Here is a 14,959-nt window from a genome sequence, read left to right as displayed (position 1 = left end):
AACTACGTTACTTGTTGGTGCTTATATATGTTAGGTGCTTAAACATCTCCTTGAACCCTCACGACAATCCTGCATGGTAGATTATCATCCTATTTCCCACAGTCCCACCTCTTTTTAACCTGAAGAAACTAATACCCACGAGAGGTTAAGTAACTTGTCAAGGTCAAGTAGCCAAAAAACGGATGAAACCTACAAACCTGCGCCTGGCAATGACTTCCAGTACAATGCTGAGTAACAGCGTGACAGTGAATGTCTTCTTTTTCAATACTGGAGGACATAAGTCTGTGGCGTTTTTCTAGACACTCTTTTATCAGATTAGGAAATTCTTTTTTAGTTTTTGTTTGCTGACTTTTTATTATGAATTGGTGACAAATTTTGTCAAATGCTCTTTCACATCTATTAAAATGCTGATAGTTTTCCTCCTATATTCTGTTCATATACACTGATTTTCAGATTCTGAGCAGTTTCATTAAAAATGGTATGACTTACATATAGTGTACATACACCACTTTTAGTGTTAAGTTCTTTGTGTTTAAAAAAAAGAATAGTCATTTAACCACCACCAAAATCAAGTTCCATCACCCCTGAAGCCACTAAAAACTGGATACAAGTTTCTTTGTGAAAATAAATTTTCCTAGAAATGGCACAGCTGCGTTATACATTAAGTACATGTTAATTTTAACTGCCAAACTTTCCCAAAGTGAATGCGGCACTCTGCATTCCCATAAGCAATGTGGAGCAGTTAGAACTGCTCCATGTCTCTCAACTGATTTTTAAAAGGTCAGTCTATTGACTGTGCAGTAGCATCTCACTGTGGTTTTAATTTGCATTTTCCTAATGACTAATGATGTTCAATATCTTTTCATGTGCATATTTGCTATCCAATTATCTTTTTTGGCAAAGTATCTATTCAAAACTTTTGCTCCTTTAAAAACTGATGGTTTAGATACAGGTTTTGTTTTTGGTTTTCTTTTTTTGAGATGGAGTCTCACTCTGCCGCCAGACTGGAGTGCAGCGGCGCAACCTCGGCTCATTGCAAACTCTGCCTCCTGGGTTCAAGTGATTCCCCTGCCTCAGCCTCCTGAGTAGCTGGGACTGCAGGCATGCACCACCATGTCCGCTAATTTTTTGATTTTAGTAGAGACGGGGTTTCACCATGTTGGCCAGGATGGTCTTGATCTCCTGACCTCATGATCTGCCCACCTCGGCCTCCCAAAGTGCTGGGATAACAGACGTGAGCCACTGCTCCCAGCCTATATACAGGATTTTTTTTAGGTTGTCAAGAGTTTTTAAAATATGCTGGTTTGTCTTTTTATTCTCTTTACAGTGTTTTTAAAGAACATAAGTTCTTAATTTTGATAAGGTTCAATTGATCAATTTTTCCTTTCATGGATAACACTTTTAGTATGCTATCTAAGAAATCTTTGCCTAATCCAAGGTCAGAAAGATTCCTATGTTTTCTTCTAGAGGTATTTAGAAGTTTACATTTACATCTATGATTCATTTTAAGGTAACTTTTGTATAAGGTGAGGTGTTTGAATTGAGTTTCTCTTTTGCCTATGGACATCCAGTAGTCCCAGCACCATTTGTTAAAAAGATAATTTTTTTCTTTCATCAGCTGCCTTTGTACTTCTGTTAATTAACTGATCATATAAAAGCACATATAAACTTAAAAAAAATTTTTTTTAAATACAAAGAAGTGAGAAACAACAACAAAAGAGGTGGGGTCCTGCTATGTTGCCCAGGCTAGTCTCGAACTCCTGGGCTCAAGTGATCCTCCCACCTAGGCCTCCCAAAGTGCTGAGATTACAGGCCTGAGCCACCATGCCCAGCCAACGTAAAGTTATGACTGTTAAACCAAACTGGCATTCCATATACTCCACTTGGTCATGCTTTATTATCCTTTTTAAACATTGTTGGATTTGAAAAACATATTTTATTAATTGTTTTATCTATGCTAATCATATATTTGGTCAGTAATTTGCTTTTTCACAAAAACTGTCGGGTTTTCTTATCAGGGTTATGATGGCCTCATAAAATTAGTCATGCACTGCATAACATTTCAGTAAACAATGGACTGCATATATAACAGTAGTACTGTAAGATAATACTGTATTTTTACTGTACCTTTTCTGTGTTTAGGTACACAAATATTTACCATTGTGTTACAACTACCTAATCAGTACAGTAACATACTGTACAGGTTTATAACCTAGGAATAATAGACTATACTAAACAACCCATGTGTGTATGGGCTATACTCTCAAGGTCTATGTAAGCAGCACACTCTATGATAATTGCATGATGAGACATTTTTCAGAATGTATCCTTGTCATTAAGCACTATGTGACTGTACTGACTGTATTTTGGAAGTGTTCCCACCTTCTCAATTTTTTCTTTTTTTTGTGGGAGACACAGGCTTGCTCTGTTGCTCAGGCTGTAGTACAACAGTATGATCACAGCTCACTACAGCCTCAAACTCCTGGGCTCAAGCCGTCTTTCCACCTCAGCCTCCCAAGTAGTTGGAACTACATTACAGGTACACACCACCACACCCAGCTAATTTTTAAAAATTTTTATAGAGATGGGGTCTCCCTATATTGCCAGGCTGGTCTTGAACTCCTGACCTCAAGCGATCCTCCTGTCTCAGCATCCGAAATTGCTGGGATTACAAGTGTGAGCCACCGTGCCTGGCCTACCTCCTTAACTTTCTGAAATTGTATTATGACTCATTTTTTCTGCCTTAAATGTCTGATACAACTCATCAATTTAACCATCTGGTCTACAGTTTTCTTTTTTTTTGAGACAGGGTCTTAGTCACCCAGGTTGGAGTGTAGTGGCGTGATCTTGGCTTACTGCAGACTTGTTCTCCTGGGCTGAAGCAATCCTCCAACCTCAGCTTCTCTGGGACTGACCTACAGGTGCACAACACCATGCCTGGGTAATTTTTCTATTTTCTGTAGAGACAAGGTTTTGTCATGTTTCCAGGCTGGTCTTGAACTCCTGGGCTCAAGCAATCTGCCCACCTCAACCTCCCAAAGTGTTGGAATTATAGACATGAACGACTGTGCCTGGTCAGGACCGAGTTTTCTTGATGAAAAGGTTTTTTACAATAAATTCAACTTCTCTGACATATAGGACACTCGAAATTTCTATTTTAAATTGGGTCAGTTTCAGTAAGTAAAATTTTGCAAGGAATTCACTAATTTCACCTAATTTGTTGGTTGAGATGATTGGCATAAAATTGGTAATGATATTCCCTTATCAGCCTTTTAATGACTGTAGCATCTGCAGTGACAACTCTGTTCTCATTCCAGAGATTGGTAATTTGTGTTCTCTTTCCTTTTCTTCATCAGCCTAACTAGGGGTTTATCAATTTTGCTCTTTTTTAAAAAAACAAAAAGCAAGTTTTTAACTTTGTTACTGTTCTCTGATTTTCTGATACTCTATTTCACTGATTATCTTATACTTATTATTTCTTTTATTCTACTTAAGAGTTTACCTTTCCCTTCTTTTATCTTCTAAAATGAAAGTCTAGGTAACTGATTTAGATCTTTATTCTTTTTTAATATAAGTAATTAAAGCTATAAATTTTCCCCTAAGGCTTTAATATATGAATTATTTGGAAGGGCTTATTTAATATTACAAACTTTTCTCTCCCAATATATAATGACACTGATTTCAAAATTAGTTCTAGCGTGATTACAGAACATATTTGTATTCCAACCCTTTGAAATTTATTTAGAGTTGTATTAATATTATAGCTCACCTTATTGTCTATCTTGGTGAATGTCATGCACACTTGAAAATAATGTGTATTTTGCCTTTTCTGGGTGCAGTGTTCTAAGTATCAAACAAGTCAAAGTCTTTGGTGATCTGTCTAATTGTTTCATCAATTGTTCAGAGCTTGTTCAAACTTCCAACTATGATTATAGATTTTTCTATTTCTCTCTTGAATTCTTTCAATTTCTGCTTTACATTTTGAACTCTATTATTAGGCACATGCACAGTGATGACTGTTGTTTTCCTTCTAACAAATTGACCCTTTATCATTACAAAATATCCCTGTTTAAATCTGAAAATACTGTGTCTTTAAATCTACTTTATCTAATATTGAGACACTGTCTCCCTTAAGGTATTGTCTGCATAGCATATCTTTTTATATCCATTTATTTTCAACCAAGTATGTCTCTTGTAGACAGCATTATCATTGAGTCTTGCTTTTTAATTCATCCTAACAATCTCTGCGTTTTAGCTGGAATATTTACTTGATTTACATTTAATTACTGATATAAATGAATTCAGTTATATCAATAACTGAATAACTGAATACCTACATTTTAGATATCTGTTTTCTATTTGTTCTTTCTGGTTTTTGTTTTGTTCTTTTGAGTTTTCTTTTAGGTTAATGTTTTCTAAAATTCCATTTTAATATATCTTTGGCTTTTACAATAGTCTATCTTTGTATTTTACTTACTTATTTCTAGAGAGAGAGTTTCACTATGTTGCCTGGGCTGGTCTTGAACAACTGGTCTCAAGTGACTCTCCCACCTCAGCCTCCCAAACAGCTGTGACTACAAGCACAGACCACTGCAACTGGCTTATTTAATGGTTATTCTAGAATTTACAATACACATACTTAACTTTTTAGAGTTAATTTTACTACTGCACATAAAATGTAAGAATCATTAAGAATCATATAGATCTATTTACCCCACACCTCCTGGCCTTTGTGATTAAGTTGTCAAGTGTACTAAGTCTGCTTTAAACAGTATTCTGTTTTCTTAGCTTCTATACTTAACTATTTGGCATCCATTAATCACAGAGCCAACTGTATTAACTATATATTTATTACTAGGAGTAACTAAATATTTTCTTATTTTCTGTATCCTTGAGGCTCTGATATTTGTGGAGAGACTGCCCCTCCATCAGGTGGGGAGGAGTCAGCAAAGGGCTTGCTTGGGAGCATGCCTTTCTTATGCAGAGCAGCCAATCTGGAGCCCATAAACTCACACACCAAGTCAAAATTCTCCCTGTTGTAAGTCAAGGGCCAGGTATTAGACAAACAGGGTAGTCCTTATGCCCCAAGGCCTGCCAAAAGCATTCAAACTAGCCAAATGCAAGTCGTTTAAGCTGCTCTGCTTTGCTTTTCCTGCAGAAACTCCAATAAAAGCTCTGACCTACTTTTCCCCCTAGTTCCTTGTGACTCCTGACTAAAACTGGTGCTTTCCCATGTGGCCCTGCATGGCATATTAGGCCCCCTTCTCTCAGGCAATATAAGTAGTAAAAGTTTTCAAGGACATTGGCCTGTGTCATCACTCAGTCACCTCTGTAGATTACAATCCCACGGGCACAAATAAGACAAATAGTTAAATGTATTTTTAAAGAAACTAAGAAGGGCAAAAATAGTCTTTTACATTTACCTATGTATTTTCCATGTCAGGTCATCACATCTCTTCAGTTTAAAGAACTTCCTTTACCTCTCTCTTTTTTTTCTTTTCTTTTTTTTTTTTGAGACAAGGTCTGGTTCTATCGCCCAGGCTGGAGTGCAGTGGCATGATCTTGGCTCACTGCAGCCTCCGCCTCCTGGACTCAAACCATCCTCCTACCTCAGCATCCCGAGTAGCTGGGACTACAGGGCGCACCACCACACCCAGCTAATTTTTGTATTTCCTGTAGAGACGAGGTTTTGCCACTGCCCCAGCTGGTCTTGAATTTGTGAGTTCAGGTAACATGCCCACCTTGGCCTCCCAAAGTGCTGGGATTACAGGTGCAAGCCACCATGCCCGGCCACGTCTTTAGTTTCTATTTACCTAAAAATGTCTTCATTTTGACCTTCATTGTTGAATATTACCTTTAGATACACAATTCTGGTTTGAGTGCTTTAAAGATATCAATCAATGCTCTGGCCTCCATTATTTCTAGTATGAACACCACAGTAATTTGCATCACTGTTCTTCTGTAGGTAATACATCCTTTTCCTTGGGCTACTTTCAAGATTTTTCTCTTCACCTTTTTTCTTCAGTATTAATAGCCTGATGTACCTGGATATGATCTTAATAACATTTATCATGCTTAAGAGTTGTGGAGCTTCTTCAATTTGTAAATTTGTGTTTTTCTCCAACAAATAAGGGAAACTGTTAGCCATTATTTCTTCAAATCCATTTTCTGTTCTCGCTCCTCTTTCATTTCATATACATACATATATATATATATTTTTTTTTTTTTTTTTTTTTTTTTTTTTGAGACAAGAGTCTCACTCTGTTGCTCAAGCGGGAGTGCAATGGCGCAATCTCAGCTCACTGCAACCTCCGCCTCCCAGGTTCAAGCGATTCTCCTGCCTCACACTCCCAGGTAGCTGGGATTACAGGTGCATGCCACCACACCCGGCTAATTTTTTTACTTTTGATAGAGATGGGTTTTTGCCATGTCGGCCAGGCTGGTCTTGAACTCTTGATCTCAAGTGATCCACCCGCCTTGGCCTCCCAAAGTACTCTGCTGGGATTACAGGCATGAGCCACCGTGCCTGTGCCTTAGAATTTATATTTAGTCATGCACTGCATAATGATATTTTGTTGAACACTGAACTGCATATACAATGGTGGTTCCATAAGACTATAATGGAGTTGCAAAATTCCTATTGCCTAGTGATGTAGCGCATTTAGTTTTTATAAATTTAGTGTTACTTAAGTGTACAGTGTTTCTAAAGTCTACAGTAGTGTAATGTCCTAGGCCTTCACACCTGCTCATCATTTACTCACTAACTCACCCAGAGCAACTTTCAGTCTTGCAAACTCCATTCATGGTATGTGCCCTACATAGGTATACTATTTTTTTATCTTTTCTACTGTATTTTTACTGTACCCTTTGTGTATTCTGTGTTTAGATACACAAATACCTTTGTGTCAACTGCCAACAGTATTCAATACAGTAACAGGCTGTACAGGTTTGTAGCTTAGGAGCAATAGGCTATACCATATAGCCTAGGTGTGTAGTAGGCTACACATCTAGGTTTAAGTAAACTCTATGAAGCTTGCACAACAAAATTGCCTAATGATACGTTATCTCAGAATGTATTCGTGTCATTAAGTGACACTTGGCTGTGGTTCTTTGTGGAAGTTTCTAGTTTCTCTGAGATTTCACTTTGTACATTCTTTTTTTTTTGAGACAGAGTCTCACTCTGTTGCCCAGGCTGGAGTGCAGTGGCGCGATCTCGGCTCACTGTAAGCTCCGCCTCCTGGGTTCCTGCCATTCTCCAAGTAGCCGGGACTACAGGCGTCTGCCACCACGCCTGGCTAATTTTTTGTATTTTTAGTAGAGACGGGGTTTCCCCGTTTAGCCAGGATGGTCTTGATCTCCTGACCTCGTGATCTGCCCGCCTCAGCCTCCCACAGTGCTGGGATTACAGGCGTGAGTCACCGTGCCTGGCTTTGTTCATTCTTTACAAGCATATTTCCTTAATGTGCTTGAGCAGTTTATAATGTCTGCCTTAAAATCCATGTCTAGTAGTCCCAACCCCTGGATCATCTCTGGGTCAGTCTCCATTGGTTGCTTTTCTCTTCTGTATGAGTCATATTTTCCTACTTATTTGTATAGTTAGCAATTTTGCATTGTATCCTGGACCTGTGGCAAAGACTCTGGATTCCTGTATGTTCCTCTTCAGAATAGATTTTGGCTGGGTGTGGTAGCTCATGCCTATAATCTCAGCACTCTGGGAGGTCAAGGCGGGTGGAACACAAGGTCAGGAGATCAAGACCATCCTGGCCAACATGGTAAAACCCCATCTCTACCAAAAACACAAAAATTAACTGCGCATGCTGGTGCGTGCCTGTAATCCCAGCAACTCCGGAGGCTAAGGCAGGAGAATCACTTGAACCAGGGAGTCAGAGGTTGCGGTGAGCTGAGATCGCACCACCGCACTCTAGTCTGGCGACACAGCGGGACTCCATCCCCTACCCTTCTCCCCCCTCAAAAAAAAAAGAATACAGATTTTTTGTTTTAGCAGGCAGTCAGCATCTGAACTCAAAACTATAAGCTCTGTCTCCCCAGATGGTAAGCAACTGAAATCTGTTCAGATTTTTTCCTTATTAGGCTACTTGGAGTTCACCCTGTGTTTCAGTAGTTCAGGGATAAACCAGAGATTTGGGAAGAATTTATACACAGACTTAGGGGCTCTCCTCTTGTGCCTGCCTCCTTTCTCTAACCCTCACCACTACCACCACCAGTTTCCATCTACTATGGTTGTCAAGAACTCTCGCCTCCAGTTCTAAAGCCAATAAGACCATAAGTTTTCCGCCAGAACCTTAAATGCCCAGCTTGAAGCTGTCTTCAACATGTACTTAGGTCAAAAAAAAAAAGGTGTAAAACAGAAAACATATCCTTTTTTTTTTTTTGAGACGGAGTCTCGCTCTGTCGCCCAGGCCGGATCTCAGCTCACTGCAAGTTCCGCCTCCCGGTTTACGCCATTCTCCTGCCTCAGCCTCCCGAGTAGCTGGGACTACAGGTGCCCGCCACCGCGCCCGGCTAGTTTTTTTGTATTTTTAGTAGAGATGGGGTTTCACCATGTTAGCCAGGATGGTCTCGATCTCCTGACCTTGTGATCCGCCCGTCTCAGCCTCCCAAAGTGCTGGGATTACAGGCTTGACCCACCATGCCCGGCCAACATATCCTTTCTTGTAAGTGTCGACTCACCTTCAAATTTTCAAGTTTGGCCTGCTTTTGGCTGCTTCTCAGTGTCTTTAGGTAGTTATTTTTCATACTTGTTCAGGGTTTATGGCATTTACGTCGAAAGGCTTATCTAGCAGGACCTAATTCTCTAGTAAAATGAATTCTCTCTACAGGCTGTTTTGCACTTTGCTCTTTTCCTCATCCTATCGTAGAGATCTTCCATATCAGAATACAGAATATTCAGATCTCATTCTGCATAAAATTGCATTGCATGCATTTGTACTGATTTATTTAACCAGTCCCCATTTTGGTCATTTCCTGGTTTTAGTTAATGCCATACAAACAAATGCTATGGAAATAGCTTTACATGTATCTACTGTATGTAAGCAAGTATGCCATTCCATATTTTTTCTGATTGCAACTAAAAACATATTTGATTCCTCCTTTTGTATATATTTCATACAACAGAAAAAGAAGGCTGAGCACAGTGGCTCACACCTGTAATCCCAGTACTTTGTGAGGCCAAGGCAGGAGGATCACTTGAGCTCAGTTCAAGACTAGCCTGGGCAACATAGTGAGACCCCATCTCTACAAAGAAAGTTAGCTGGGCAGGGTGGCACATGCATATAGTTCCAGCTACTTGGGAGGACTGCTTGAGGAACACTTGAACAGAGTTCAAGGCTGCAGCGACCTATGATCACACTACTACACTGCAGCCTGGGTGACAGAGCAAGGTCCCAACTCTTAAAAAAAAAAACAAAAAAAAAAAACGAAGTACAAGATTAGACACTATTTTATGTACTACTAGGGCAGTGATGTGAAGACTTACGTAAGTTTAACAAATAGTCTCAAAGTAGTTTAATAATTTTGGGTGGGGCTATAGCTAAGTCACAGCAAAACATTTAAAACAATCCATGTGCTAAGTAGCAGTCACTACCTAAGGCATAAGATAACCTCAAAATCTATGTATCATCTAAGGCTATAATAATAATAAAAAAAAATGTCAGTATGTATAAAATTAATCACTTGCAGAAGTGAGAAAGTATCAGTAAACTAGATGGCTGAGGAGATTCAGAAGGATAAGTTGAATCAAGGTGACTGATATGCAGCCCTTCAGACATGATAGTAACTAATGACCTAAAACTAACACCTAACAAATTATAGTAAGATGGCTGAAATTAAAACCTACTTAATGGTATTGTATTCCATGTTTTAAAAAACAGTATTCACAAAGGTGATGATTTACATGGGGTCCAGAAAAGGAATCCAATAAGTAAAAAATGGATAGTCATCCAAAACTGTCTGAAAGATACCACAGGATTTGGTAGACATAAACATTGTAATTACCAGCAAGATATACAATGTTAGATTTCAGGTGTGTATATACACACATAGTATATTGCTTTTTCAAGGCTTATATAAAAGATTCGTAAAACCCATCTGCCCCATTTTCATGCTTACCCAAAGATCTCATTACTACTTTAGCTTTAAATCAAGAAAAAAGGCATCCAACATATTCAGATCTACCAATGTAAATGAACTAGTACTCTCTTTAAGTTTGGTTACCATGATTCAATTACCAAAATCCTGACAAACACTAGAAATAAAATTCAAGTTATTTGATCCATAAAATCCTAGGATGTACTAATTAAACTACTATTAACTTAAGAGATCTTGTTTAAATAGCTAATTGGCATGGTTTTCTAACCACTTTGTATGTAAGAGGTTTAAGTATAAAAAGAGCTTTTTTTCCCTAAGCTGCAGCATGCAATTTACAAAAAATGTATTTTTAAACCATTTTAAATCTGATTTTTATATTACAGATATTTTTCTCACTTACCTTTTTCTTTGTCCACCCTAATGACAACCACACACTCATTCCTGCCAATTCGGATGAGTTTGTTGATAGAACGGATACGCCTTCTGGATAATTCACTAAGAAGAATCATGCCTTCAATGTTGTTGTATTCCAGCAAGCTGACATAAGCCCCCATTTCAGCAATGGATCTGACATTCACCATCACTACATCTTCCACCTCAGGAAATTTGTGTTGATAAAATCTACAACTTAGACCCGGCATTCTGCAATTTAAACAAAAGAATTAAATAAGTGTTCAGTTAAGATGAAAATAAAAAAAAAAAATCAATTTCCACATCTTGCCACTGAAAGAAAAGATGAAGAAAAAAATAGTTATTAGTCTTAGTCTTCTCATCCTTTGAAACTTAAGTGATACCAGAAAACAGATAATGTTCAGGAACCAAGCTTTAATTTTTACTTTGCTCAACATTTTTGTAATGCTTGGGTGATTCTCTGCCATTAGTTCCAGAGGAATCATAAAAAATAATGACCATCTATAAAGTACTCCAAGACCTAAGGATTAAAGGAATACCTCAAGAGTAAAATACTACTTTAAGGCATATCAAATGATGGGAAGCATCACTATTATAACTAATCAGAAAACTAAAGCTACTCTTCGCTGAAGTTAGCAAACATTGTATATGCTACCACTCACTATATAAAGGAAAGATTTTCTACCTAAATCCTAACCAATATACCATATGATATATTGTCATTTATTATAGCCCAAATTAGTGTCACATGTCAAAGCAACAAAAACTAAAAAAATCTTAATCACAAAATAAACTAAAATGCATCCTCCTCTCATAATTTTTTTTCCTTGAATTCACAATGTCTAGCTTCTCTTATCCCCAATACTCCCAAATATTCCTTTCTTTTATTGAATAGGTATACTTAATCTTGAGAATAGCTTTAATCTCCATTACTACAAAGTTAAAGTTTCTCTTAACCTCCAAGCATTAAAGATATTTACAATTATTCCCTTTGATCCACCCAACCTACTTTCAGCACTACTCCTTCTATGATCCACAAGCCTGAAATCATAATCTGGGTAGAAGCACATTTAAAAAGGAAGCTCTCAAACTAATCATGGCTGATGATTTTCATGTGTTTCTGTTAACCTTCACTGTTGTCACTGCTCAAAACTTAAGTAGTAACATAACTTAAAGGCCTAAGAAAACTTTGTGAAAATTAATTTAATAACTTATTAATTGGCACCTGCCTATATCTTCCCAGTGGCTTCCTACTGACTTATATATCTTTTCACTACCTACAGAATCCTATATGATCTGGTCACTGCCTATCTCCTTGTGGTACAACTTTCTCCCTAGTTCTCCCCATTTTCTAGATTAAAAAAGTGAAGCACAGGTTAAGTTACTTGTTCTTTCACATACTGCTAACAAGTGATGAGTCAGGATTTGAATCCAGGAAGTTTGGATCCAGAGTCTGTCCTCTTTTTTTTTTTTTTGAGACGGAGTCTGGCTCTGTCGCCCAGGCTGGAGTGCAGTGGCCTGATCTCAGCTCACTGAAAGCTCTGCCTCTCGGGTTTATGCCATTCTCTTGCCTCAGCCTCTGGAGTAGCTGGGACTACAGGCGCCCGCCACCACGCCCGGCTAGTTTTTTGTATTTTTAGCAGAGACGGGGTTTCGCCGTGTTAGCCAGGATGGTCTCGACCTCCTGACCTCGTGATCCGCCTGTCTCAGCCCCCCAAAGTGCTGGGATTACAGGCTTGAGCTACCGCACCTGGCCCAGAGTCTGTCCTCTTATCAGTAAGACTATATTCTCTCAAAACTATTCATAAACATATTACAATTAGAAACATTTTACTTTAAAAGCAACATGAATATATATATATATTCAGTGCTAGAGTATGTGACACCAATAAGTGCAAACTATTAGTACTCATTGGTTTAACAACAAAAAGCAGCATATTAATGACAGTAGCAGAGATGTATTTCTTTGTAGGGAATACAAAATCCCTACAAAATAAGGATTTAGCAAACAAAGAGAAGTAGACATTCAATGGCCAGAACTACCCACCAAGAAACAGCTGACTGGTTGTTTCATTTTTAAACAGGGCTTTTCAGGGGTGGGGGTGGGGGTGGTGGGGAAACTGTTGTTGAATATGTGCATGTAAAGTTCTCAAATTTGGGAGCTAAAAAGTTTCAAATTGGGCATCAAAATATACTATGTTACAGAAATGTACCGAACAGTTTTAAGACATTTAACAGGTGAAAACCATATTTACTTACCAAGTTTCTCCAAATAGTAAAGGTGACGCTTTTAGGGGAAGCAAGGCTTAATCTGATGGTTAAAAAACACGGGCAATCGTGTAAAAGAATCCTGAAGGGATATGACTATGAATACTATTTCTTCAGGAGGCACAAGTCTCTTTGCAACATAAAGGGTAAGTAAAGGAATACTGTTGATGGTTAAATTATTCATAGCAAAGACAGGAAGTTAAGTACAAAAAGAATCCATACCACAAAAACCTGCATATTGGTTGATAAACTTTCAACATACTGCCTAATGAAATGCTAATAACTTATTATTATTTTTTTTTACTTAAAAAAACATTTGGCAATATCGAAGTCACACTAGGTGACTTCATCTCTTCATCTTTTTCACAGCATTCTGACTTATTTTATTTGGTCCTCAAGAAGTGTCAACAAGAAAGACTCTTACCAGGCCAGGCGCGGTGGCTCACACCTGTAATCCCAGCACTTTGGGAGGCTGAGGTGGGTGGATCACTTGAGGCCAGGAGTTTGAGGCCAGCCTGGTCAACATGGTGAAACCCCATTTCTACTAAAAATACAAAAATTAGCTGGGTGTGGTGGTAGGCACCTGTAATCCCACTACTATGGTGGCTGAGGCAGGAGAATCCCTTGAACCCAGGGGCAGAGGCTACAGTGAGCTGAGATCGTGCCACTACACTCCAGCCTGGGCAACAGAGGCTCTGTCTCAAAAAAAAAAAAAAAAAGACTCTTACCTAAGTTAAGTATAGAGTGGGAAACAAACTAGCAAGCAAATGATTACAATATGAAGTACTATGAAAGGAGCACAGTGAAGTAATGAACAGGAAAAGGAGGAACAGAAATACTAAATTATAATACTTTCTTAAGATAATCGACATCAAATCCAGAATGTCTTTAACCCACAGAACCTCAATATCACAATACATTATAATACTCTTACGTGTTCTGATGTAAAAGTATCAGCCACCTTTCAAAATATATCAACCAAACTCCGGGCTAATTTCAAATACCCTGGCTTGTCAGTTATTTTGCAGGACAAATGGTAGGTAGAACTTCTTTCTCAAAACAGTGCATGGTCAAACTGCTATAATGGATATAGAAGTTCACATTCCTTTCCAAAATACATGTGATGGGGACAACTCTCGTGATAATTCGAATTTGGATCTAACACGTATTAGGAATGCTCTCTGAATGGTAGTTCTTGGTACAGGAGTGCTACATAAGTAAAGCTTTTATTTCATCATTATAGTTGAAAAAGAAAGTTATCACCAAATCTCTACAAACATTACTGTGCATGAGACAACTACATCTTTTGGCACCAGATGAACTGAGAATAGGTAGTAAAGTTCGGTATAAGTCATCCCCAAACTACTGACACAGAGATTTTTCCTTGAATAACAACTCAATTGAGAGAAAATATAGACTTCTCTGCTATACTTTTTCTCGAAAAAACCATGTCTTTTGCTTAATAAAAATTTTAAAAGCCTAAATTTTGTGGATAAAGAGACCCAGGGATGACTGTGTATTTAACCCGAAAATATTTCCTTATCTTAGGCTTTCTGTTATGCTTAGCATAGTTAACCTAACATATGCTTAACACAGTTCTATTCTCATTGTCGCCAACATAAAACTGATAGTAACAGTAATAAACTCAAGTCTCATTTAGTTTTGATTCAAAGGGTGACTCATTCAATTATCAGATGAAAAACTACTCGGACCCCGCTCTTTCCAATACGGTGCCCGTCCCACACGTTTCTCAGGTAAGAGTCCAGTTTGGTTTCCACTGAGAAGCAGGGGAAAATTTCGGTAGAACTGTTGGGGCGGAAGAAAAGATGGAATTCTCAGACCTGGAAAAAGCAAACTGCTCAGCGTCCTGAGCTGGGGGTAAGAGTTAGGGTGTCACGACGTTCTCCCGAGGCCGCCCCATCGTCAAGGCATTCTCACTTTCGGCATATTGTAGAGGCTGTACAATCCACTCGGCCCACTTTCCTTCACGAGATTCCTCTGCTGGAACAACGATGCCTCTGGAACACAGGATGACCTACACGGAGCCGGCGACGAGGCCCACGACAGCGCGGGTGGCGGCGGTGCTGTCCAGCCACTTCCCGCGCAGGGACGGGAAAGGGAGGTGTTAGCCCGGGGCCTACCCGCTCTCGAACACCCATGTCACTGGACACAA

General features: G+C 38.8%; 1 protein-coding gene across 2 annotated transcripts in view; it reads right to left on the bottom strand.

Annotated features, from left to right (window-relative positions):
* Positions 1–14,959, bottom strand: part of EIF2S1 (eukaryotic translation initiation factor 2, subunit 1 alpha, 35kDa) — a 28,244-nt gene that overhangs the window by 12,521 nt on the left and 764 nt on the right. Inside the window, exons 1-2 of one of the 2 annotated variants that reach the window (XM_011994235.1) lie at positions 14,725–14,903; positions 10,508–10,749 (exon numbers count right to left, since the gene is read on the bottom strand). In XM_011994235.1, coding sequence (XP_011849625.1) covers positions 10,508–10,748 — 241 coding nt within the window. In that variant the 5' untranslated portion in view covers position 10,749; positions 14,725–14,903. Of the gene's footprint in view, positions 1–10,507; positions 10,750–14,724; positions 14,904–14,959 lie in introns of those variants that run through there. The other variant, XM_011994234.1, reaches the window with a different exon arrangement.

Source organism: Mandrillus leucophaeus, unplaced genomic scaffold (genome assembly GCF_000951045.1).
Source record: "Mandrillus leucophaeus isolate KB7577 unplaced genomic scaffold, Mleu.le_1.0 Scaffold448, whole genome shotgun sequence".
NCBI lineage: Eukaryota > Metazoa > Chordata > Mammalia > Primates > Cercopithecidae > Mandrillus > Mandrillus leucophaeus.
Note: the sequence above shows the minus strand (reverse complement) of the source record. Positions and strands in the feature narration are given on the sequence as shown.